The sequence below is a fragment of the Amphiprion ocellaris genome, chromosome 17 (genome assembly GCF_022539595.1).
Source record: "Amphiprion ocellaris isolate individual 3 ecotype Okinawa chromosome 17, ASM2253959v1, whole genome shotgun sequence".
Lineage (NCBI taxonomy): Eukaryota > Metazoa > Chordata > Actinopteri > Pomacentridae > Amphiprion > Amphiprion ocellaris.
This window is the reverse complement of record NC_072782.1, coordinates 26565394-26590709: the sequence shown is the minus strand read 5'-3', so window position 1 is coordinate 26590709 and position 25316 is coordinate 26565394. Positions and strand designations below refer to the sequence as shown.

At 39.7% G+C, this 25316-nt stretch overlaps 1 protein-coding gene and 1 long non-coding RNA gene across 2 annotated transcripts in view; one reads left to right on the top strand and one right to left on the bottom strand.

Moving 5' to 3' along the window:
- On the top strand, positions 1-24609 carry LOC129347318 (uncharacterized). The gene is made up of 3 exons (XR_008599348.1): positions 1-121; positions 211-306; positions 23958-24609. It is a non-coding gene; the product is annotated as an uncharacterized LOC129347318 (long non-coding RNA).
- si:ch211-127i16.2 (probable flavin-containing monoamine oxidase A) overlaps positions 848-25316 on the bottom strand; it is a 45337-nt gene continuing 20868 nt past the window's right edge. Inside the window, exons 9-12 of the mRNA XM_023286216.3 lie at positions 16111-16269; positions 11692-11778; positions 9079-9179; positions 848-2884 (exon numbers count right to left, since the gene is read on the bottom strand). Of these exons, the coding sequence (XP_023141984.2) occupies positions 2554-2884; positions 9079-9179; positions 11692-11778; positions 16111-16269 (678 nt within the window). The 3' untranslated portion in view covers positions 848-2553. The remainder of the gene's footprint in view (positions 2885-9078; positions 9180-11691; positions 11779-16110; positions 16270-25316) is intronic.

Sequence of the window (25316 nt, the reverse complement as noted above, 5' to 3'; positions counted from 1 at the left end):
CTGCAGGTTTCATCATTGTCAACATGGAACTGCCAGATTCAGAGCACAAGGCTTTGGAGGAGATTCTACCAAATTTCTCGAAAGTGTGTCAACTTCGACTGTAAACGTCTAAAATAAACATGTAAATTTGACCAATTCTTTTTTGCATTATAGCCATATGAAGTGATTATGGATATGTATGTATTTACATGTCATATGTATGTATTTCAGACATTCCATCGATGACGGTCAGCATTTACAGCAGAAACCTGGTGGACTGAACTAAAATGACAACCTATGGAAGGCTGAATGAAGGCTTTAGTACAGGTTTGTGTATTTATTTATTTTTTTTATTTTATATATTTTTAATTGCTAGCAGTATTTCCTCAAGCATATTCTTTGAACCAGCCCTGCTTTGCTGTCTTCATGCTAGTTATGTTGGTCCCAGCATGTTTGGGTCTATTATCCAACTCAGTCCCACATGTGTTTGTTTTGTAACATTTTTGATCTGTTAAAACCGTTTTATCTCATTTGAAATTAAGATTGTGTATCTGGACAGCTATATATGTTTTTCCTTTGTAAGTTTATGATTTTAGCATTGCTTTTATTTGAGCTTATCTATTATAAGCTCTTTTTTTGATTTGATGGCTTGTGCACTAATAGAGCCACAAGTGGGATGTTTGCCATCTTACATTATACTTTTCTCTCTTATATATATTTGCATTACAACCATTTAAAAGTCAAAAAATTATTGAAATTAAGTCCAGCAACAACGATGGGAACTATTTAATGTTACTGTGTCACAGTAAATTAGAGCGCAATGCATCATTCATATGATCAGGTTAGATTGGATATAGAAAAAATGACAGATTTTTGCAAAATTTTATTTATGTTGATGATAAGAAGGTTATTTAGTCAAATTAGGTTCTCATTACAATAATTACATTTTTAGTTTCTGTACAGAGTTTCATCATTTACCTTTACATGAAACAAAAAGCAAATAAACACAGTCTTTTTTTATTTTGATTCAATAATTGACAATCATGTGTCAGTTTAAATTTGATGCATCAAACTGGCGTCTGACAGCTAAGTCTGTGTCTGGCTGTCTTTTGTTGCCTGTCTGCCCCTGCATACAACTACAAAGCAGTAATTCTGGTTTTTCCTGTACCCTTGCACTTTTTTTTTTTTTAATCCTTTATTGTGTACGGTATATGCTGACTCTGGCCTTCAAAACTTGAGCCATTTGTGAGCCTCATGTCATGCTGGCGTTATGGCTCATGAACACTTCGGTTCGGTCGGCTCCTTCTAATAAATGCTCATCATTTCACACCGGCCGTGCATTCATCACTGAACCTGAAAGGCGGATTGCACTGAACGATGAAAAAATAGCATCTGACAAGGCAAGCTGCCAGTCTCCCAGATGGTACATCACCGCATGTGTGTCTTGAGCTGGCGATGACATATACCATACGAAGGCACCTCTGAGCAACACTGTGGATACCCTAAAATAGTGCATCAATGCCTTTTACCCTTCCTTATAGTTTGGGCAAGTCAGAGAAAAGAGAAGTGTATGAAAACAGGAAAAAAGTGATCAAATCAGTGTTGAAATGCTGCAAAAAGAAAGCCTCAAGCATGTGTAGAGATGTTGGGCTGTTGTCCTTGATTCAGCTTGGCCTGGCCTAGACGAAACCAGGGAGAACAAGCAGTTGATTCAGTGCAAGCTAGTGATAACAAAGACAAATAGCAAGCCGTGGCACCAATGGAGTCACGGACTACCATGCCCATGATTAGTGGGCATTTGAGACACTCTCCAGAGGAGACACGGGGACTGACAAAAATCCTCTCAATCAACTGTGCAATCAAGTGATAGCGATTAAATCACTTTCTCTTGGATGTTTTCATTGTGTGACTGCTTCATCTATCTTACGCTCATTCCGGTGTCTGTCGCTTGTTTCGTGGATGTACAAACGTGGTCATGGCTCCACTCCAAGCCTTTTTAAGCGGGTTTTATGGCTCTCCAGGACACATGCAGTTCGTGAGCTCCGTATTCTCGCTGCAGAATCTCTTTAACACACCACGACTGCCTCAAAACTCTAAGCTTACGAGCACAGTCTAATTTTATAGATTTTGAATGATAAAAAAGAACCAAGGTGCTGCTTAGTGATTTCTGTAAGTTGCAATACCAGATTTGTAATGTTTTTTTGTTGTTTATTCAGATGACAGAATTGTGATTTTACTGTTTACCCTCAAAAACACAAAAATTATGAAATGAAATGGTTGCTGATGTTTTTATACAACAAGCAATAGAATCGTTATTATTGTTATTCTGATTATTATAAACCTGCTTGGATCTCATTAGCTCCTAAGCATGTTGGATATATTGGACGTGAAGGACTCTGATTGGTCCAAGTCAAGAGCATTGGTCTTTTTAACAAACTGGTTTTGGAAGCATTTTAAGCGTTTAAAGCTTTCGTCAGTTTGGTAACTGATAGTCGAGACTTGTTGCAGTCAGACTGAGGATTTTGGGTTAGAACAATGCCCAAAAATTCGTCTTTTGAGGGTTTTTGCATTACATTACCTTTGCGATATGTTTGAAAAGGCATTTGTCAAGTGAGATTTGATATTCAGCAATGCACCTTGACGCCGAGCCAGCAGAATAACAGCACTTATCATCAGTGTTGCTATAACAACAGATTTGCCTGTAGACGGGTGCAGGAGTTTGGATGATGTCGTTTGCTTAGCATCGACAGTTTGAATGGACTGCAGTGCTTGCAGTTCCTCCTTGGCCAGGGCCTCGTGGCAAACTTCAGCCAGGATCTCCAGAGCTGCTCGCTGGCCAGATTGCACTGCACCGCTCATGTATCCACACCACTGGGTGGCTGTTTCAGTGCCTGCCCAGTGGATCCTGCAAGTAAGGAAACAGGAAGTTCAGTGTTTGCTTTACATACCTATCAGCACATTTAAGTCTGACGTGTCAAGCTGTAAACACTCATTTGCATTGTTATTTTTACTGGGTACACATATGACTGACAACATTTCCTCTCTGGAACAAACTGTTTTAACAAGTCTCTGTTAGCTTAGAGTCTCCATGTCCCTGTGGCAAAGAGACAGCTGCAAATTGCAAAGCGTGGGCTGAAATTTGGAAGCACATTCCTGGCAAATTAGGTTAAGTCTCACTCGAAAGGTGCAGTAACAACGCTGCCCCTCATTCACTTTTCTTCTGCTCTGTGTGATGACAACATAGTCAAGGACGCCTTATAAACCTTACAAATTACTATGTTGCCAAGTTTTATTGTCAAGATCAGTCCACATTGTGTGCTGAAATGAACAGAGTGCTTCGAGGCTGTGTCATTGGTGAGATTGTCACAGTGTGGTTGTAATTGTATAACAGACATTCTCAAAAAAAAATACTGTCTTGTAGAAGATCGTGCAGAGTAATCCGAGAAAAATGGCAAAGACAAACACTGGGGGCACAACATTGGAGGTACACTGTGGCTATGTGTGCTTTTAATACCAACTGCAAACCCCAAAAGGTAGAAGACAATGGTTTTGTAGAACCAAAGATGATCCATTATTGTCCCTTTTCACCAGTGGCATAGTGAAAATCAACCCTGAGATGTCGACACCTTGGACAAAGGTTAGCTGCTTTTCTCAAGGCCTTAATCCAGTGACTGTGGAAGCAAGATTGAGAGGAGTATTAAATAACTTTCTCAGTATTCTGTCTAGCTGGGAGGCTGGGAACCAATTATGAGTACATTGGAGAAACCCAATAATATTCAGCCTTTTCCATTCCATGGTCTTGAGAATCAACCCCCACAGGACTATGGACGGAATAGTGAAAAAGACAGGCTGTCAATCTGACTTGGCTCTGCAGGTTCACCAGAAGACAAACCTCACAGTTTTCTGATAAAGATAGAGAGAATGGTGTCCTGGCTAGCCTCTGTAGCTCTGCTGATTGGTGAGATGTAGCTGACACAAAGCCCAGCATGAATGATACATAACATTATCCCTCCCTAGAATAATCTGCCTGTTGGGTTCAGTGTGGCAAAGGTGAGAGCAGAATTTGCAAGCGAGAGGCACCTGACAGCAGTCCATCCTGGGTGGATATTATCTCATATGATGACATGATTTAGTGGATTAGAGGGAGATTTTGATTGAGCCATGCTGTTCTGTTTTCCTGTCAAGTGAGCTAAAGGAGTTACTCAAAGTCGCTCCAGATAAAACGAATGCCATCTCCAGTGGGTTAACTACTCTACAGAAAGCAGAGTGATTCAGCTCTGTTATTTATTATCTGTAGTGCAATTATTTTCTGCTACTCGTGGAAAAACAGAAGTGATGATGATCTGCGTCCTCAGATAGCTTGTGTTTCTGCATGCCTCGAGGCAGGTACTTGCATTGGTTAGACGTTTAGAAACGACTTTCTTTTATTCTTTAACAGATTTTTTTTTTAAATGCTTTTTGTTCTGAACCCAGTTCCCACGAGGAGATGTATCAACCAGTCAGGAGCTGTGCATGCTGGCTTCCCTTCACTTTGACATGTACCACCCACCTATGCACTTTTGCAAGCCCCATGGCAATGGCACTCTTTGGCATCAAGGCCTCCCCAATGAAAGACAATGCACCCCGTACCACTGCAAAAAGTGTTCAGGAATGTCTCGAGGAACACTACCAAGAGCCCGAGGCACTGACCCAGGTTTAAAATATCTCTAATCATATTGAGCAACTTTAAAATGTTGCTGAACTCCACAACCCACAGGACCCAGGGGACAAGCTGCCAATGTCCTTGTACCAGACAACACAGAAAACCCCTAGACGTCCCGGTTTGGCAGTACGAAGGGAACCTGCACAAATGTAACACCTGTTCTATCTGTAATTACTTGTGCATTCTTACTTTCACATGTCTGTAATGCTAAAGAACAGGACAATCCACTAATGTACTATTTAACAGATGGTGTACGAGTAACAAGCTACTGACCATTTATGCAATATTCCATTATACTTCTTTCAAAGCGCTGCAGGAACTATGCAATCTCAGACTGAAGAAATGCTCCCCCTTTAATCTGTCCTTGATGATTAATTTATATTATCTGAACAACAGAGTTAGAAGAAGCCTCAGAAGCATACAAGCTCAGTCTGGACTCACACAACTGTCTAAAAAAAGCAGCATATGTCAAAGAATGGGTGTTACTGTTCTGCAAGGTTGCTAACAAGAATTGACCACGAAAGCAGAGTAATCAGGAGTAAACAGAGGGTCAGTGTGTGCCAAAGGTGCTCTAAGAAAAGTCTAGAGGCATTTTTGTTTAGTCTGGCTTAATGAGAGGCATCATTAACTGGGATCTCAGAGACCTTGAGACCTCAGACTGACATGTCAACAAGCTTGGCGTTGGTAATGCAGTCTACCTGGCCATGCTGAGAGACAGAGTGCATTTTAAAGCAGTTCCCCAAAATGGTTGCTGGGGTTTGCCTGATGTCGTTCCGGGTATTGGATCATTTACTGCAGCTCGTGATTATAGACTTTCTCAAGGGTGCTCTGTAATGGATTTATACGGCAGAGATATAGGATATACACGATAATGAAGAAAGGAAAGCGTTGCATTCGGCAAGTGTGGTAATAAAAAATAAAGCAGGCAAGAGTGGTGGAGGGAGAAATCAATCAGCAGCAGCTATTACGGCAGGCATGCCTAGCAGGTGGCAGTAAACAGTATAATGAGCTGCAGCATTATGATGAGAAGAATGAGAGCTTGTCAAATTAAAATGGCCGCCTTGTGGTCTTGATTGAACTTGACTGGTGTCTTGTTTAAATAGGTGAGTGGATGATAAGAGTCAACCCGAGCTGATCAATTGAAGGCAATGCCGTCGTAATTTTAGCGCGCTGTCAAGTTCATGCAATGTTTTCTCTCAGTAGGTGTGCGATGGTGTACAATTGGGTGATTCTGAAAATGCACAACAATAAGAGTCAATCTCTAAAACTGGGAACTGACAGCAGATGAATGCAACAGGTATGGAAAGATCCACATTGTTACATTAAACACAAACACAGACTCTCCAAAGAATAAAGCTCTGTTTTGTCATTGACTTTTCTCTTCCTTGTTCTGACTACAGCATTCACAGGAATAAATTGGCACTACTTAATATGAATAATAACAACATAACGTGTTGAACTGTGGAAATCTGAACATATGACGTGTTGTATAATCTGTCTGGCAATTAACACTTAGCTGTATTTGATACTTTTCCATCCTTATTTCAGATTAAGTGACGTCCATCCGAAAGCACCTTGTGTCTGATTATATGGCATTTGAGGCACAAATTCAACAGTTGTTCTGCAGCGAGATGCTTTCTAATGTTTCAGAGTGTGGGTGTCTTGCAATTGGCTCCTCAGTGCTCCCGCTGTGCAGTCTTTTTAATACACCCAGAAAGGCATATAACAGAATCATCTCATCTGCTCTAAGTGCATTTCCCTGAAGAGTTTTCACAAAAGCAAGCTGAAGTTTCAGGGCCGTGGACGGTATTGTCGACTTTTGGTGTAAGGACTGTGGATGGATGTTCAGTATGATTGAATTAATTATCTTCCTCTGCAGCAATATCTTTCCGTATTTTTGACGGTTGTGTAATTCCCTGGTTTATTGGAGGTGGTGCATTATATTATATTTTCGTTGTAATTGAAAGAAATTGGGAAACCTTTCTATTTGTGAGCACTAGTGGGATCTCATATGCTTCACTATGTCTTATGTATTCGCCTTGCAGGATGCAGCAGGACTGAGTTATAATAGAACAGAGGAGTTACTAGATCTTTATCCTACTTTCCCATTGGTGTGTGAAGCATCTTACTATTTGCTTCTTGACGACTTTTTCCTTCACTTTTTCTTCACAGCGTCCTTGGTTCGGGAAAGCAGGGTGGCAAATTTGCTCCTATGGATTGTCCTTGTCTGAACAGATGTTTTTGCTTTTGGCTTTGTGTTGTCATATCAAAATCCTGTCATATATGTTGGCAGGAATGGACCCTCCCTGGGGTGTTTGATGCAAATTTTAGAGGAGGCATCAGTGGATGATGTGCAGAAGAGGTCTGCACAGTAGCTAGTGCTTCTTCCCCTGACTTGACCTGCTTGATGTGTATAAGTGTTGCTGTAGGTCTGTACTTTGGAGATCTGGCAACGTCTTGTGAGTAAAAGGGGACCAGAAAGATTCACCTGCAGAAGAGTCGCCCAGCGCCGCGCTCCAAATTCAGACTTTATTGCATTGACCTTTCAAAGCTTACTGTTAACACGGAGAAAGAATCTAAAGTTAAATCTTGTATTGAAAGTTTTTTTCCTTTTGTTTAATAAATCCAAATTATACAAACATATCAATGGTGATATTTTGCTCAGTGCATCTCGCGTCGTTAACCACATGTAGTCCCCTTGAGCTTCTTATATCATTGTTGCATGTATTTTGTGTTTCTGTAGGGCTCGTGTGCTTGTTACACAGATCTTTGTGCTACAACTGTGCTTAGCAGGAAGGAAAGGTACTTGCGATGATCATTTCTTCCTGAGGTGTTGCATATTAGTTTACAGTTATGCCTTTGATAATAGCTGAATACACTCCAGGTATTGCTGTGTACAAGGTAGAAGCCTCTTTAAGGACATATCAACATATTGTTATTGTGCCTCTTTGATCACAATTGGGGTTCCTGGCGGAATCATTCGGGTGTTTCAGGACAGAGAATAGTGTTGCTGTTGCAAAAAGAGAATAGCTTAGGATTCGCAGGATAATCCTGCAGTGGTTCAATGAATGGAATCACACAGACATGTACTGCTAAGCCTATAAAGCTCTGATGGAGAACTGTAATTATTAGTTAGCTGAACATAATTGTCACTTGGAGCTCCAATGTCTAAAGTATTAGGACAGAAGCATCTTAAATTCCACAAAACACTGAAGTCCACTGTATTTAAACCGACTAATTATAATCTCGGAAAAGATTTTTAAATCGATACACTCTATGTATCATAGGTTGAATAAACTGATCCTTCTCTGTTGCCAGTAATATTTCAAGCAATGTGAGGAAAATGGAGTCAGTATCCTACAAATCAGCTCTAAATCTGTTTTAAAGCTGTTAACCTAGTAAAGTAGGAACCCACTGTGGTCAATTTATTCATATTTATTCGTGTTTCCTTCCCTACTTATTCTCTTCTCCACTCTCTCAGTAAACATCTCACATGCTGACCAGTCCAACGTTTTATCCACCTCGGATAATTATTCTAATTATAAAAGCCACAATGTGATCAGTACTGAGGCTATTTCAATCCAATAATGTTCAGTAATCTGCTGTGCTCTTAAATAAAGGATGCTTGAAGCACTGGCACCTTTTTTTACTTGTCAGCCGAACGTGGTCCTGCCTTTATTACATGTGCTGGATCCGTGTCAAGGTCACAGCTCGTCCTTGAGGATCCATTTCCTATATGGGGTAGGAATGTGGATGAGGGCTGCCATCGCCTCGCTGCTGTTTCAGTCACGTTATGTAATGAGCTTCTCTGCTCCCTACGGACTGGATGTCATTATGGAAATGCATTACCTGGATATCCCCCCTCTTCCTCTCCCCAGCTCTTGCTCTCATTTGTTCAGCTTTGTGCATCTTTGAACAGGCCATTAGAAATGGATTATAGGATATTTTCCTACGAGAACACCCCTCCTGATGACCCCTTGCCATTTCTTTAGAACTGGACTACTATGCATCATTGAAGGCATAATCACTCCCACGTCTCATGTCAATGATCTGTAGGCACTGGGTGCTGGTGACTAATGCCTTGCTGGCAGGGAGAAGTGCACACATTGTTTCTGTGGCATAAAAATAGTGCGAAACATCCAGCAAATACACTCGGTATCTCTCAAGCTGTCACCCAGCGCACAGTGATACAATTTGCGAAACCATAAACTCTTAAATTCAGCTCTCGGGGGGATTTATATGAAAGATTTAGAACTGTCACACCAGGTTACTGCATTACATCCCTTTACATAACGATTTGTTTTGGTGGGAATGCTGAGGAAAGGTGACTATTTTGAGTATTAGGGAGACTAAGAGGTGTGATGCTGTGGCATATTTGTCATCAGAGGGGTGATTACCTGCCACAGGGCCTCCTCAGGCTGGGGTGGTAATATGTTAGCAGACCTGGTGCCATGACATTAACAGGGCAGCCGCCGCTGTAGTCCTCCTTAGCCCAGTCCTGTAAAACAAATAGTGTAATGATGACACAGTATTATTTCATTGGCACAGTACGAACAGATATTTGTTTCAGCAAAATGAGCGTCGACGGCAGATTTTATTTAACAGCACAACTCCTGAAAACACAATTTATACCACAGACCAGGGGTTGCAAAGCCTTACAACACTCTTTTTTTAGCCTTTCTTTTTGCAAGATACCCATGTGGGTTATTCCATCTCAAATCATCAGGCACGTTCTCCTCGACCGTCTCTGATTTGATGATATTTTTTAATCATAAACTCTGGATATTTAAAATGGTGAAACTTTAGCTTAATATATCAAACACTCTCCACTGTAAACGTTCAATGAAAATCACTTTTTTTCATTTTTGTGACCAAGTATTTCATATTGAAAGTATTGTTTATGCATTTACATATATATGTGTGTACAGTATATATATATGTACAGTTATAAGGACTATTTTGCTGGGATTTTTCTGTAGAGTTAAGGACATTTACTTGTGATGGAGATGGTAAACTTTTAAAGCGAAATTTGAGGCATTCAGATACTAAGGGTTTCAGAGAAGCTTCAAAGATGGTAGAGCAGAAATTGTTCTAAAATTTTGATGAATTGAGATTAAATCACCCATGTATGTTCAAAAAACTATCACTGGAAGAACAGGAAGCTACTGGGAAATTCTTGTTGCCCTGTGTCCCAGCTTGTTCATGAAGTTGGGGTCAGATCATTGGGTCAGTCTTGATAAACTTCCCCTGGAACCACAATGAAACTGGGCTTTGGACCCCTTGACCCTTTGGACCAGTAATCCAGCCCCCACTACCTCCAGAAACCAGGCAGGAACTGAACCTGTTTTTCTGCGGTTATGACTCAAGTCTTGAGTGATGATTCTCAATCCAGTTGGAGCTGCAGCTGCAGCTGGCTGTGGTGGTAAAGTGGGCCAAATCAAAAGGTCAGTCTGCAATTACTAAATTCCACCTGCCACCCTCAACCTCGACCCCATCTTTCAAAGTTTGGAAATGTGAACCATGGACAGAACTCCAAGTGCATGTTCACCAAAAACTGATTTGCAAACTTAAGACATTTGCTAGTATGACATCTTTTATGAACTTATGATTATGGTTAGATGTCAATTAGGCCTGAAAGCAGGAATATACAGTACTGTCAGTCACATGACCTGCTTCTAAAAATACACATATTAAATAGTTAATTAGTGATCTTGCCAGCATCAACCGCTTCTCTTTTAGAATGGAGATGCAGAATGAAACCCTCCACTGTGTCTTGTAGGCTACAAAAAGAGGAGGTAAAGTTCTGTTTGCAACTTGTGGGTTGGCTTGTCTGTATGTTTCCCGTTCAAACAAATGCAGGCAAAAACACTTACCATAAAATATCACACAAATCGGATACCCAGTGGGTTTCCACAAAATATATTGCTGACAGACAATGTGGCATTAATTTATCAGCCTCTTTCGCTTTGCTCAGTTCCTTGTTTGCTGCTATTGCACTTTAAAATGATTTTCCCCTTGAGTCTCTTAGTCAACAAAGTAAAGTCATGATGTCTCCCTTACTGTCGCTGCCTCCAGTTTTCTCAGGGCAAGTTCCCACTACATATTGCCTTTCTAACAGTTCCGTGTATAAAAACAGTTGAGATCATACATCTGCATGACTGATTTACTACCAGTGTACGCTGCACATCTTGCAATGGAGCTAAGGAGCTATTCTGTTTGTGCACGGCACAGCATGATCACAGGAAGCAGAGTATCCAGTGCGTATAAAAGCTTGCATTAGCAGTAACATAGTAGTGACTCGTGTGTGCATCTCTGCCATGTCAACCTTTCATGTATTTGCTGTAATGTTCTCCATTTGTTTGAATGAATTCGACATGAAGACACTTTCAGAAGTTTGCATGCAGCCTGTTCAAGTCGCTTTTTTTTTTTCCCAGTATGTCTCTATAGACTCACTTTTCTGCCATATAGCTGAGAAAGTGTCTTCTGTCACTGAGTCATATTTAAAATTCAGTACACTTTGTGATCTTTCTTTGGCATCCCTCCTTAGTTTAACAATTTAAGACAGCAGTGTTTTGATTCAGAAGCACTCAGTTGTAATTATATCTGGGATATTGTCATCTTTTCACTGTGGAGCTTTTAAAGCATGGACAATAATAAGTGTGTGAGGTGCAATTTAGCACATTTTAATGGAACACGATTATTAATTGCATTGCTACAATGAAAAATAAATGACATGTAATGAAGTGTGAGTGTCACAGGTGCTTTCTGGAATCGCATTCAGCTTCTTATTTGTATTATATTATTGTTTTGTGAGAAAATGTTACGGATTATGGTAACTTTTGCGAAGCAGCTGGTTTAATTGTCTACATGAATTGATTTTTTTCTAGATGTCAATCGCACAAAATAACTTCTAGGATTTAAAAAAAAAAAAAAAAAGTATCAATTCTGCTCCTAAAAAAGACCAAAAATATTCCTTTCTCACTCCAGACATCTGCCACTGAAATACTTACTTTCTCTTCATAGTGGATGAAAGATGCAGCCTCAGGACCCAAGTATTTGACCAGACTGGAGAGAACAGCATTTCTTCTTTCTCCAGCCTGCAAACGGAAAGAAAAAAAAAAAAAAAACACGTCCCAACTCCATGCTTACATTACACCTTCTTATCACTCACAACTACAACATGCTGCTACTGAAACATAAATGCATCTTAGAGAAATCTGGACTTAAGTAGCACACATGGTGAGTTATGCAGGAAGCAGCTTAGACCTGAGGACCCAAAGGACAGGTCACCATAAAACGTGCTGGCAGATGCTGCAAAATTATCAAAGCTTATTTATCTACGTGTCACTCTGAGTCGGCTCTCAGCTTCACCCCTTTGGAGTCGACTCAAAGCCTCTCTGCTTATAGAACAGCAACGAGGGAATAAAAGAATAGTTTCAAATGGCTTTTGAAAAAAAAAAGAAAATATGCAGCAGCACGATTAAAACCAGTCTTCGTCACATGATTTCTAATTGTGTCAACTGAAATTCTAACAGAATTACATAGTCAACATACCCTTCAGAGTTTGAATGCCTTTTTTTTCAGACCAAAGCATTCAGCCATTTACATAAATTACGTTGAGTGAATCGTACTTGAATGGTTCAAAAAACGTATAAATTCAACCTTGATGCCCAGTCTCCTTACATCATTTTAATGCAGTAAGTAAAGCAATTTGAATAGCCTTTGTGAATGAAAGATGCTATTCAAACAAACAATAAATTCACCTCAGCTTTTACCACCATGTTTTCCTTTTGCAAAGAAGCAAGTAGAGGTTAATTAAACAGCCCACTGTGCAGTATGATCCAGCGTTAAGACAACATTTGGCATTCAAGTGTTTTTCAAGCCATTGGTTTTCAGATAATTTGTTTGCCAATTAAAGGACCACCCACAATCATGTGGCTTCAATTTCTGGTAAGCATTTTTAGTGAGGTTGCACCTCGCACCCAGTGAGGTTGTAAAGCTCGTCTTTATTTTCAAAGTCATCAACACTGGATGAACAGTTGGCATCCAGCGTCCAATGCAAAATAACACAGAAAAACTACAATTCTGGCCCTGTTGATCTATTGCATTTGAAAAACAGTTTTTATGACCCGTATTTACTGAAGCAACAGCTACTGAAAGCTGACGGCAGCACCCCACAGCTCTCCATGTATATGCGCTGTGCTGGTTCAGAGTTCAGGTGGTGCAAAGCCCCGAGTGCAATTTTCATAATGCCGCACCTGAGTAAGAACATCATTTTGACAATTCACACTGTGTTGCCTCTTTATCTGCATGTAATATCAACCACGCATGAGATGAGACAGATGAAGCACTGAGCAACGCTTAACCTCTTCTACTCTGGAGGTTGTTCCACTAGGTTGTACCTGTTGTATAAACTCAAGTATTCGCAGAAGAAGAGGTTTACATTACAGTGCGATCACTAAAGTAGTTTTGCATCCTGTTCCATCAAATTTGGTAGAGTTGCAGAGTTGGGAATTTTTAGAACGCATTCAATAAAGTCACTGTTTACTAACTAGTTGTTATAAGGCTCTAATTTACCATTAAGCGGAGTGAAAATTACATTTTTTGGCTTAAGCCCTTCATTGTGGTGCTTATTTTATTTCAAAAGGACACTTATTGTCACTAATTGTATTTCAAAATCCTCTGAAACTGACCCTGAGAATGTTCTTTTTGGCCTTTGAGTTTTACAGCTGGGTATATTTGAGGATTTTTTTTCCACATTTACTTGGAAACTCAGGCATTTTTTAAATCTATTACTTATTATATACCAGAGACTTTTTTGACATCTTGAACCAGACATTGGAAAATATGCAGTGGGTCAATATATAATTGTGAGATTTTTTTGTAACATAGTTGACAGGTATCTTAGTTGATGTCTTTGCTGTTTTCAGGCCTAAAATCAACATGACCGCCTATAACCAAACACCACATCGCATTTTTACAGAAAGATTCTTCTAAATATTATATATACAATTGAGTAAAATTGAAATTGAAAGTTATTTCTAAAGATATTGTAGTAAACCTGTTGACTACTTTATATTAAATAACTCAGAAAGCCTTGGAGTCTGGCCAGACTTTTCTTCAGGAGGAAATGACATCATGTGGAGCAGGTCATGTGATCTGGAATTAACACACTTCCTTGAGAGGTGTTTTTGTAATGGGGAACTTAGTTGAAAGTGATTTCTCTGACACAGATACAATTTGTTATTTTCCATATATAATTTGAGATATTGCCAAAAAGAAATATCTGTCATGATTATCTCAACTAAAAAAAAGAACACAAGCAAAACAATTTTTGAATAAGCTCATTTTATTATTATTTTGCTAATTAGAAGGTGGTTCTGATGAAATTCGAAGTGCTATTTAGCTGACATTTTAGTGATATCCAGTCATTTTTTATTAATAAGTGATTGTTTCCATGATAAATAATTATGGAATTTGTAAAGACATGATCATAATGAATGTCGAAACATTAGTTTGTTTTATTTTTAAAAAAAATGTGTGCAAGATTTATCCTATGGACTTCAAAAGTCCCTCAATTATATATTGACCCCAGTATTTCTGACACAAAGGTGTGGGGTAGGTTGCTAAACACCTGATGAAACTGAATTTTATGTAGCTGTTACCATATTTTTGTTTGAATTTTGTTATTTTCTTCTTAGTGCCTCCATTATCCTCGTTGTCTGCGGGCAAATTATCAACAGCCTCAGTAAAAAAGCTTGTTCCTGCCATTTTTCCTCTTAATAGCTAGCTAGCTGGAAGTGACCACCTGCCCTGGACGCACACCTTCAACCTAATCAGTAAAATGTTTTCACTGACATATTTAAAAGTTTAGTATTTACAGCAAAATAAGTAATAAAACACAAAGCACAAAGCATGTTGCAATTATTTTCACCGTCTTGCTTCCCATTGGATATCTGCAGCCTGGAACAAGTAATGACACAATACCTGGTATTAAAACCTACTAGATTTCATAGTTGTGCTGGAACAACTTGTAATAGTGAAATATTTCATGCTAGTCCAACATTTGAGCCAGTCCATTCCAAACCACCTTTTATAACTTCTATAGCTTATAAAGAACCCAATGATTGAAGAATATCGATCAGTTACTTTGTTCATTTACCATTTTACATTATATCATAATGAACTGCCGTGAAAAGTATCTAAAACTACACAATTTCACAATGAATAGCTGCATACAAGTGGAGAACACTGGTATCTTTAAATTCTAGATAAATACAGTGGTCCCTCGTCTACTGCAGGGGTTACGTTCCAGACCCTTCCGCAACCATATTGTAACTCTTAAATATTGGTCGACTCACCCGTCTCCAGGGCTGTAGGTCAGGCCGGTTACAATTATTTTTGCGTTTTTATGCTCATATCTTTTGCTGTCTTCCATGCTAAACATCCCCAGCATAACAGGACAGTTTTCTGCAGGTTTTATTCACTGCTCAGCACAACAAACACGGACCGTGCTCTTACCGGTTCTCCCACTGTACCACAATTAAATCAGCTGTACCAAAAACAATAAGAATGCAGAACCAACATCTGGGACACTGAGCAGGACAATAAGGAAACGTAAAACAATATAAAATATCTGACCAAATAGTCAGCGAAATAAGATCAAAGGCACAACATAAATAAATACCAAAATAATAAACAAAATAAAGTAAATGTAAATGAAAGTAAATGCAGATATTGAATGCCGCAATACCATATGCATTATACTCAGGGGAGACAGAGGACACTGACTACAGTCACTGAGCCAATCAGAGCCCAGCGCTGTACGCTATGCATTTTATTTACATTAAATATTCTTGTAATGTTTTAATTTTTTTTATATATTGTCTATATCGTTTTAAATTTTTTAGGCTAGAAAATGTTTTTTTTAACCACAAAAAATATTAAAATAATGGAGCGATGACAGAGCTGGTCTCTATGACTGAACTGTTGTGCTGCAATGCACCATGGGAGTTCAGGGTGTCGGGGGTTTAAATGTCATTATTGTGGTTTATGTTAGTGTTCCAGTGTTATTAGTACTGTGTTTTATTGTGTTTGCTTAAGTGTTATGTTGTCAGGACCATGAGTGTGAAGTGTAGTGTGTTTGATGACTTCCTGCCACATTTATTTTGTACCATAGTCTATCAAAAATAAAAGCATCTGGCAGTCATATAGTGCATGAAAAGCAGCTATGTGTTCTCCAGTCTTACTTTTCAATGCAACAACGATAACTACAGAATAAATATTTGTACTGCAAAATTCCGTGATACAGCGAAACATCCACAGAACCAAACCTAATTCAAAAATCCGCGATACAGTGAGACTGCGAGAGGTGAACTGCGATATAGTGAGGGACCACTCTTTTGATAATATTATATGAGTATACACACCTCTTTAGAAGTCCAGTACGTAGCCTGCTGGCCAGAAATGAAGCCCACCAGAGCTGCATTACCATTCGGGCTGGTGGCGTCGAAAGTCACACAGAATGGACATCCAGTGGAGGATCCGGCCACGATTTCCCCACAGAAGCCCTTCTCCCTCCAGAAAGCCTGCAGAGAAACACATACGTCACCTGCGTCATCAATAACGACAGTAGCGTAACAGCAAAGCCCAACTAGAACTCTAAGTCATGTTCGGGAAATAGCATCAAATTTGGATTTGAATTTGCTGCTTTCCTTTGAGGTAGGATCTCCATGGATTGGACTTGTTTTTCCAGCACATCCTACAGATTGACATCTTGCAAATTTGCAGGCCAAGTCAACACCTCATATCCTTTGTGAGGTTTCTTAAATCATCCCTGAACAGTATTTTTAGTATAGCAGGATGCATTGTCCTCCTGAAAGAGGCCATCAGGTAATACCGTTGTTAGGTGGTACTTGTCAAAGTAATATCCACATGAATGCCAAGGTTTCCCAGCAGGACATTGCCCATATCATTTCACTTCCTTCTTTCTATCCTGCTGTTATCTCTTCCTGGAGTAAATAGCGCACCAGCACCTCGTTGTCCACATATAAAACAAAATTTGATTCATCAGACCAGGCCACCAGTTTTGATGCTCATGTGGCTACTGAATATGGTGATGAAGAGAGGTCAGGATAGACACTCTAAGAGATTTGCAGCCTCATATGCAGCAAGCTGTAATGCATTTTCTGATACCTTTCTGTCACAGCCTGCATTAAGCAGTTTGTGCTACAGAAGCTCCTCTGTGGGATCAGACCACACAAGCCGGGCTTTGGTTCCCATCAGTGGGTGTCCAAGACCCTGTCGCTGGTTGGTGTTCCTCAGATCGTCCATAGAGTCACGCCCTGTACACCCATTGGTTGGCAGAACAGGACAACATATGTCACACAAGCTGCAAGAAATCAGTGTGTGAGAGTAACAAATTTGCTGCAGCACCATCCATGTGATGCAGTTTTGCATGTGGGAGACAGAACCGTTTGTTTGTGTGAAGTGAGGATTGGTGTGCTTGTGTGATTAAAAAGCATGTCCTTGGCATACACCCCCAAACGGCCAACACCAATTCCCATTACTTCTAGGAAACAATGCCATAATTCCTATGCGGGTGCCTCCACACCCTTCCCTCAGCTCGCCCAGCTCAGTGAGACAGAAAAAGAAAATGAAATGAAGTATCTCTAAGCCCTCGACCAACACCCGAAAATGAGAGCAAGAAATGAAAGAAGAAACATCGCCAAATGAAATCAAAGGACGAGACAAAGGGGAACATTCACAGATATGATGCTGAGTGGTTCTTTTTTGTGGCTTCATGAATGACTTGATAATGGGCTCATTCGACATGAAGTGTGCTTCGCCTGGGAAGTGGACGAGAGCAGGCGGCAGCAGCAGAGACGAACAGCTGCTGTGCAGTCTGATGGGAGAAAAACACTGTTCTCTGTGCATCTCCCACTGAAATGCAGCTTAATCCGGTGCTGAATTTGTAATGTGTCCTCTAATTTGTCCCACTTGAAAGATATTTACACTTGTTTTTTATGTAACTTTATCCTCATAACTTTACTTTCTTTCTTTCTGACATGGTGTTAGATTGGTGACGAAGGCAACACATTTAGATTCCTTATCTAAAGAATCTGAAACCCTATTCAACTAATTATCCAGTCAGTTATTCAGCTGGTTCAGGCAGAATACATCTGTTTGTCTCATGCCTTTATCTGTATGATAAAGCCACTGTAGCCTTGAAATGCTGGGTTTTTTTTGCACATTTAAAGGCTGTGAATTAATCTCCTTTTGTCCTCAGGAACCTTCTAGCAGCCTTCAGTCTGCCACAGAAACACTAATATCGTGTTAGGTCTAATTCCGATTTAATAAAAAGCTATCGGGCCCATATACCAGTTCATACACAGTCTCCAGTGGCTTTAATCATGACAAGGCAGCCTATTAAAATGCTGCACTGGCGAGATGTGATCTTTGTTCATGGTTCAAACTCCATTTTGCATGAATTCTCATGTAAATCAGCCAAACAGTTCTGTCTCTCTCAAACTACAGAAAGACCTCGATGACATAAATAGTCAAACACAAGACAACAGTTTTAATTACGGATGTCGTGTCGAGTGTTCAGACCGCCAGGGCTCCACATCTGTACAGAAAACTCACATCCTACTTACCACATGTACTAATGTTGGCAAACATCAGCATAATGTTAATATGACTATAACTGTGTGATATTCAGCATCAAACGCACAACATGTCATCTTTTAACAGAGCAGACCTTCAAACAGTAAATTCTAACCCAGTCAGGTAGAAGCCAGGTGTCCAGGCACCATCATGCCCTGAGGTTATTAAGTCCCTAGAGAGCAACTGCGATGCCCAAACCTGCAGCTAACATGAGGTTATCATGAATAGTTTATACAGAAGAGGCCTTTTATTGAGTGATGCCTGTCATGAATGCAGAAATTTGCTCCATTTGAAGACTAATTTGGATTTTTGGATCGTTATTTGTGATACTGGACTGTATAAACAAAACTGACTTGACTTGCATTGAGAAAATAAATCTAATTTTAGGCCAAAGTCACCACTGATTGGTATTTATAGACACATTATGTGTGATGATGACCTTTGAAATTGCTGTTATAGATCTCTCCTCATTTATATAGATAAAAGCCTGGTCTTCTTAACCCAAACTGCGCCAGGGGTGTTACCATGTGTCGGAACCATCGGGGACTTCTAGTGGTGTCCTGTGATGTATGGCACAGGGACATTAGTAGCAGGTCCTTTGTGTGCCGTCGGTTGCAGGGTTGGGGCCTCCGTGGGTTGAGCTCGTTCCAGCGCAGCCCATAGATGCTCGATTGGATTGGGACATGGGGAGTTTAGAGGGCATTTCAATGCATTGGGCTCTGTTGTTTTGCTAGAGATGTCCCAGAGCAGTTTTGTGTGGTTTGGCGGGACGCACTGTCCTGCTGAGGGAGGTCACTGCTGCTATGGGGGGTTCTTGGGGCCGGTACTCGGTCAGTGTTAAAGTGGGTGGTACATGTCAAAGTAACTACCACAGAAAGGCCCAGACCCAAGGTTTTCCAGCTTTGTAACAAGACAGTACATTTTATTCAGTCACTTGCTAGTGGTTTTGAATGCTGATTATGACATGACCTCCCTTCTTTGGACGTTTTCTCTGTCTGAGTATTCAGAGTGCAGCATGCGTATGTTGTACTACATGCATTATATGGATATGTATATGTACGTATATTATACGCAATCGTTCAAAACTTTGGGGTCACCCAGGCAAAGTGTGAGTTTTCATGTTTTCCATGAAAACTCACACTTTTGTTCATGTGCTAACATACCTGCACAAGGGTTTTCTAATCATCAGTTCACCTTTCAACACCATTAGCTAACACAGTGTAGCATTAGAACACAGGAGTGATGGTTGCTGGAAATGTTCCTCTGTACCCCTATGGAGATATTCCATTAAAAATCAGCTGTTTCCAGCTAGAGTAGTCATTTACCACGTTTAGAATGTGTAGACTTTATTTTTGATTAATTTAACCCTCCTGTTGTCCTCATTTACTGGCACCAAATAATGCTGTTTCCTTGTCTGAAAAAAATCCAAAAATTCAGCAAAAAAATTCCCCAAATTTCTGAAAATTTGCAAAACCTTCAGGAAGAAAATACCAATAATTCCTTAAAAGTTTCCCTTAAAAGTTTTACTTTAAAATAATCTCCCAAATTTGGCAAAAAAATTCTTGTAATTATTTTCAAAAAATGAGTAAAAATCTTCCCAAAAAATCCTAAAAATGTCTAAAGTGATTTCATACATATCAGTAAAACTTCAACTATTCTCTTAAGAGCATTCATGTAAAAATCAACCGAAATCCAGCGAAATTCACTGGATTTTGGTTGATTTTTTTTTGTGAATGTTAAGAAACATTTTTAACATTTTTTTTTCCACCAAAAAATGTTCAAAGATTTCCCAAAAATGTTGAAAATGTGGACATCAGAAGTTTCACTGTAAAAAAAAAATAAAAAATTCCCACATTTTCAAACTTTAAAATGAGTCAGTTTTGACCCGCAGAATGACACGAGGGTTAATGTTATCTTCATTGAAAAAAAATGTTTTTCTTTCAAAAATCAAAAATAAGGATATTTCTAAGTGACCCCAAACTTTTGAACAGTAGTGTCATTTATCTATTCATCCATGATCGATACACTGCTCACTGCTCAATCCTCATTAGGGTTGTGGGGGGAGCTGGAGTCTATCCCAGCTGACTCAGGTGAAGGCAGGGAACAACCTGGACAGGATGCCAGTCTGTTGCAGGGCTACATATACAGACTAACAAGCACACTCACACCTATGGACAATTTAGAATAATCAATTAACATATATATATATATATATATATATATATATATATATATATATATATATATATATATATATATATATATATATATATATATATTTACCTCATTTGAATAAATGTCAGGATTGTTTTATCTCCTAGGATAGCATGAGAACTACAAATGTAATACATCTGCCTCATAAAAAAATCAGCATTTGGCTCTCTTGTACACGCTATGTGTAGCCTTCTGGCAACTTTGCAGCCTCATGTAATAATAAGCGACTTCTTACCTGCAACGAATGCTTTTGGGCACCACAGACTATTTTGAGTCTGCATAAAATGCCACTTTACTTTGCCCTGTTTTATTCAAGAATATTTTGTGGCAATGGGGGGGATTGTATAAGCAATGTTTGTGCCATCATTTCCATCTTTATATGCGTTCTCCGGCACATTTACATCCAAGTGTACTGGAACGTGTGTTTAGTTGTTCATGTCTGTATGTCCAGGTGTGTATTTCTGTGCATGCTGCTTCCATTTCTTTATTTTCACTTTTTTACTGGTCTGACTTGACTTGCAAAATGATTGCTGAAAAATGTCATTTTCATCGCTTAGTTATTCATTCTAATAACTCAAAGCTGAACTTAGAGCATAGAATAAAAACATTACCCGTGACTAAAAACATGATAAAAAAGAAAAGCTGACGATTTGACACAAGTGGAAAGAGTTGACAAAAGAATGAATCAGGAAAACCAACCACCTAACCATTCTATTGTTCCTTTGAAGCTGCTTCTTCAGGGCAGAACCATCCACTTCTTTCTCTCCTGCCAAAGAAAAATGTCAGAGAGGGTAATTCGAGAGTTCAACAAGCATGTGGTGTGTTGACAACTTCTTTTCTTATTCCAGACACTCTGAGGAGAAGAGGCAGCTGCTTGAAATATGGATGCACTGCTTGCTAGACAAAGTTGTAGAGCTACAAACAAACACTGCCATGAGGATTCTGATATTGTCTCAGTTTCCTCTACTTCTTCTCTGGTCTTAACTGTGGCCCTATTTGAGTAGGTACATATAGATATTTTTACCCCGAGGCAGGTCACTGCTGCCAGATTGGATGGACTTGCCCACAAACTACCTTCAAACATGCTTGAGAATTTGCTGATGTTCATTTCTTCACGCACCAACCTCAAGTTCCACATACCGTGGAGATGATTCAGCAGCTATAGGCATTGCCTTGTGCAAATTACCTTTCACTGGGGAACGTTGTCACAGCGAAGTGAAGAGACAGATGCAACGCAAAGCCCGAGGCAGCCTCCAAGGACTCGGATCCAGGGAAGGATGAGCTGGTGCTTCCATGATTGTTCCCTTCTATAGAGATAATCCAAATCAAGGATGCATAACTTCAAGTGTTTGTGCTGAAAATGCAAAACTGTTGGGTTTGCACGAGCAATGCAACAAGAGGATTCGAGGGAACTGCACAGTCAGCTCAGTGTTCTGGAGCGAAAGTCTGCTGCCATCTAATATCAAGGTGTCTTCATGGTTCCGTCTGGTTGTAGTGTGAGGTTGGTTTTTCAACTACTCTATGCTTCTGACATCGATGCAGGGAGTTAGATGGCAGCTTCCTGCACTTAACACACTCTTCCTCTCCCTTCAGTGGGCACCGCCGCTGCTTCTTGATATTCTTTAAAAGGAACTGCACTGAGAACTTCCATTTCAAGCTGCTTTTGGTCAAACCCAGTGACGCTTTTGCTAAAAAAGTCTGAGTAAAATGCATTAAATTTACAAGTGAAAATCTTTTTCTCCAGTTAGTAGCTGAAGAAATTTAGGCTTTTCTGTGCATCTTGTTAAAAAAAAAAAGAAAGGGTCTGCAAAAAACTTAAAGATGATGCTTAAAATGTGAAAATTGTTCAGTTAGTCTCCAACTTCATTAATAAACATGGCAGGTGAGCTAAACGAGCAGTGTGACCCTGCAATTATGCAGATTCTGTCTCGTCGTGCTTGTGTCTAATCTTAAAGCATTCACAAGAAATTTGAGGCGGACAAAAAATAATTGCCCAGAGCATGACCTCAGCAAATCTGGACTAGTATTTATTGTGAAACATCATTTTAAAGCAAGAGGCTGGGAGTGAAAAGAAATATCCCTTTAATTAATTCCTTTTATAACTGAAATCAGCGAGTCACAATATATTAATAAAATGTAATAATTGCGAGATGTTTCCTGTAGAGATAGTCTCTCGCCACGCTGCCGGAACCATTCTATCACGCCGAGCTGCTTCCACTCAATGACATTTGGATGTTTTCAAGCATGAACAGCATTTGTCGGGTTCTGACAGTACATCTCAAGGGATGGTGGTCTGAGCAAGAAAGAGGCAAGGACTTTGCTCGCTAACACTTTAACAAGTTGACTTTGATCAGTGCTTCTTCACCCAGGAGGGCAAAGGCTTGGATAAGGTTCATGAGGTATACTTTGGAGGGAAACGGCATGGAAACAGATTGGAATGTTAATCGGTGTATTCAAACAGACGAGTATTGTTTTAAGTTCAGTTATGAGGGAAGTGAGTTGCTTTTCTCACCATAAAATTGCATGTTTAATGTTTTTTCACAACATAAAAGCAAGTCTACCACACGGTTAATTTGCTCTTTGCAGCTTTAAATGTCTACAGCAACGATAAAAAGAACTAGACCTTCAGTAAAAGTCGGATGGTTTTATCATGGTGAAGATAAGGATGTTTCATGACCACCAAAGTCTGTAGCTGCAACTTAAGAGGCCAAAGGCATAATTTCTTTGATTGTCCATCCAATCATCCATCCATCCATCCAACTGTCTGTGACAGATGAGGATCAATGGGAGGGAGAAGGAGGAAGAAGGGCAGGGGCTGGAACAGGGATCATAACAGAATATCTCTTAAACACCTGGAGGGATTTTCTTCAAATTTGGCACAAATGTCCATTTGGACTCAGGGATGAACCAATTAAATTTTAGGGCTGAAAAGTCAATGTCACTGTGAAGTCCCAACACACATTTTTGGCCATAATGAGAGAATCCATTTACTAATTATGACAGAATTCTATGACAGTCTGTCCCTCTCAACCCGCCCGGCCAGCGGCAGATGGGTCCCACCACATGAGCCGAGTTCTGCTCAAGGTTTCTTTCCTGTTAAAAGGGAGTTTTTCTTGCCACTGTCACCTTAGGCTTGCTCTGGAGGTTCAGGCATATGGATTCTGTAAAGTGTCTTGAGACAATCTGAATTGTAATTGGCGCTATATAAATAAAATTGAATTGAATTGACAGAATATTTAACATGACAAAATGAAGAACTGATGACATTTCAGAATCAAAAGGTCAAATCCGGACAGAGGTGGATGCAAACTGCATCTTGTTTTCGGCAGAGGCGCATAACCAAGAGGTGGTAAATCTGCTTTAAACTTCTTTTTGGCATTCTGACTTCGTTTGACAGGCGCTAGAGAGTGACTGGAAACATGAGGAGAGGAGGGTATGCCACACAACAAATGCCTCCCAGCTGTGTCTCGAACCGTGGATGCCGTGGTCATGATGCTCTGTTTTCCTGCACTTGTTTTGATCAGTATTTAAGCTTTCTGTTGTCATTTCACTTCAGTAAGGTTCTCTGTGATCTGTAGTATCCTGATGTTTCAGAGCTGCAGGCGCTAAGAAGTCGGCTTTTCAGTGTCTTCCCTGCATTTCCTTCAATTTGTCAAATAAATGTATGTACTCCACTTATACCACACTTGATCTTCATGGCCTTAATTTTTCAACATGCATTTTTCATGTCGTGTGAGCCCTGACTTCCTAAGTGCCATAACAGTTTAGTAGTTTGTTATTAATAAAAGTAAGGCCGCTAGCTGCATACAGATATACAGAAAGAGGAGCAAAGCATCAAATAAACCATATTCTCAAGCCCCCACCAATATTTCCATGTTTATCAGAATCTAAATGCATCTTGCCAAAGCACCGAGGCCCAGATCTAATAAATGTTTGCATGAGCTCAAATGATTTTGTGTTCATTACAGTTGACAAATTTAATCTACTAACAGGGTACACGAGCATTTTGCTAATTAATTGTATGGTTGTAAGTGCAAATGGAGAAAATTAAACAAATTAAATATCATGTGCTGGAAGCTCTTTTGTACCAAGTATTGAAATCTATAAACTTGTCAAGTTAATCATTTGCTGTCTGACACAAGCTGCTGCTCTCTGAAACACATACTTGAGAGCAATTTTCTGACACCTGTTTGGTGCCACAGCTGGCAAATTTGTGAAAGGCTAGAAACTACAACATGTTTTAGTATTTTGACAGCTTGGTCTAAATCCTGAGACAAATTTCACCAAATTTCAACATGGCATGAGGTTTTTTTTTTCTTCTCCATGTCAATTTGTGAGTTTTTTGACAGTAAGTTTTAAAAAAAGGTGTACTGAAAGCCCATGCAGGAGCATAAAGGAGCCCCGCTGGACTCACACATTTATCTGCAATTTACAAGTGCCAATCTACTGTGAAACTTGCCACCACTTTGGCTCTGCATTTAGACACTGCTTACGAGTTGTTCTCGTGAAACAGGCGCCTGTATTGTAATTGTAGAATATCAAAATCTGACAAGCATGTGGTGAAATTTGAAATGTTGAGTTTGAAATGCAGCTCTTACAAAATGCTGTTTAACAGTATTTAACAATATTTTTTTTTTGTATTCAAAACCAATTTCACAATCTAGCTTAGTCAAACTGGGTTTTGCCCATATGGATGTGATCCTATAGTGTTATTTGAAAGGGAATGTATGCAAAACTCAGCAGGCCAGATTGTTCA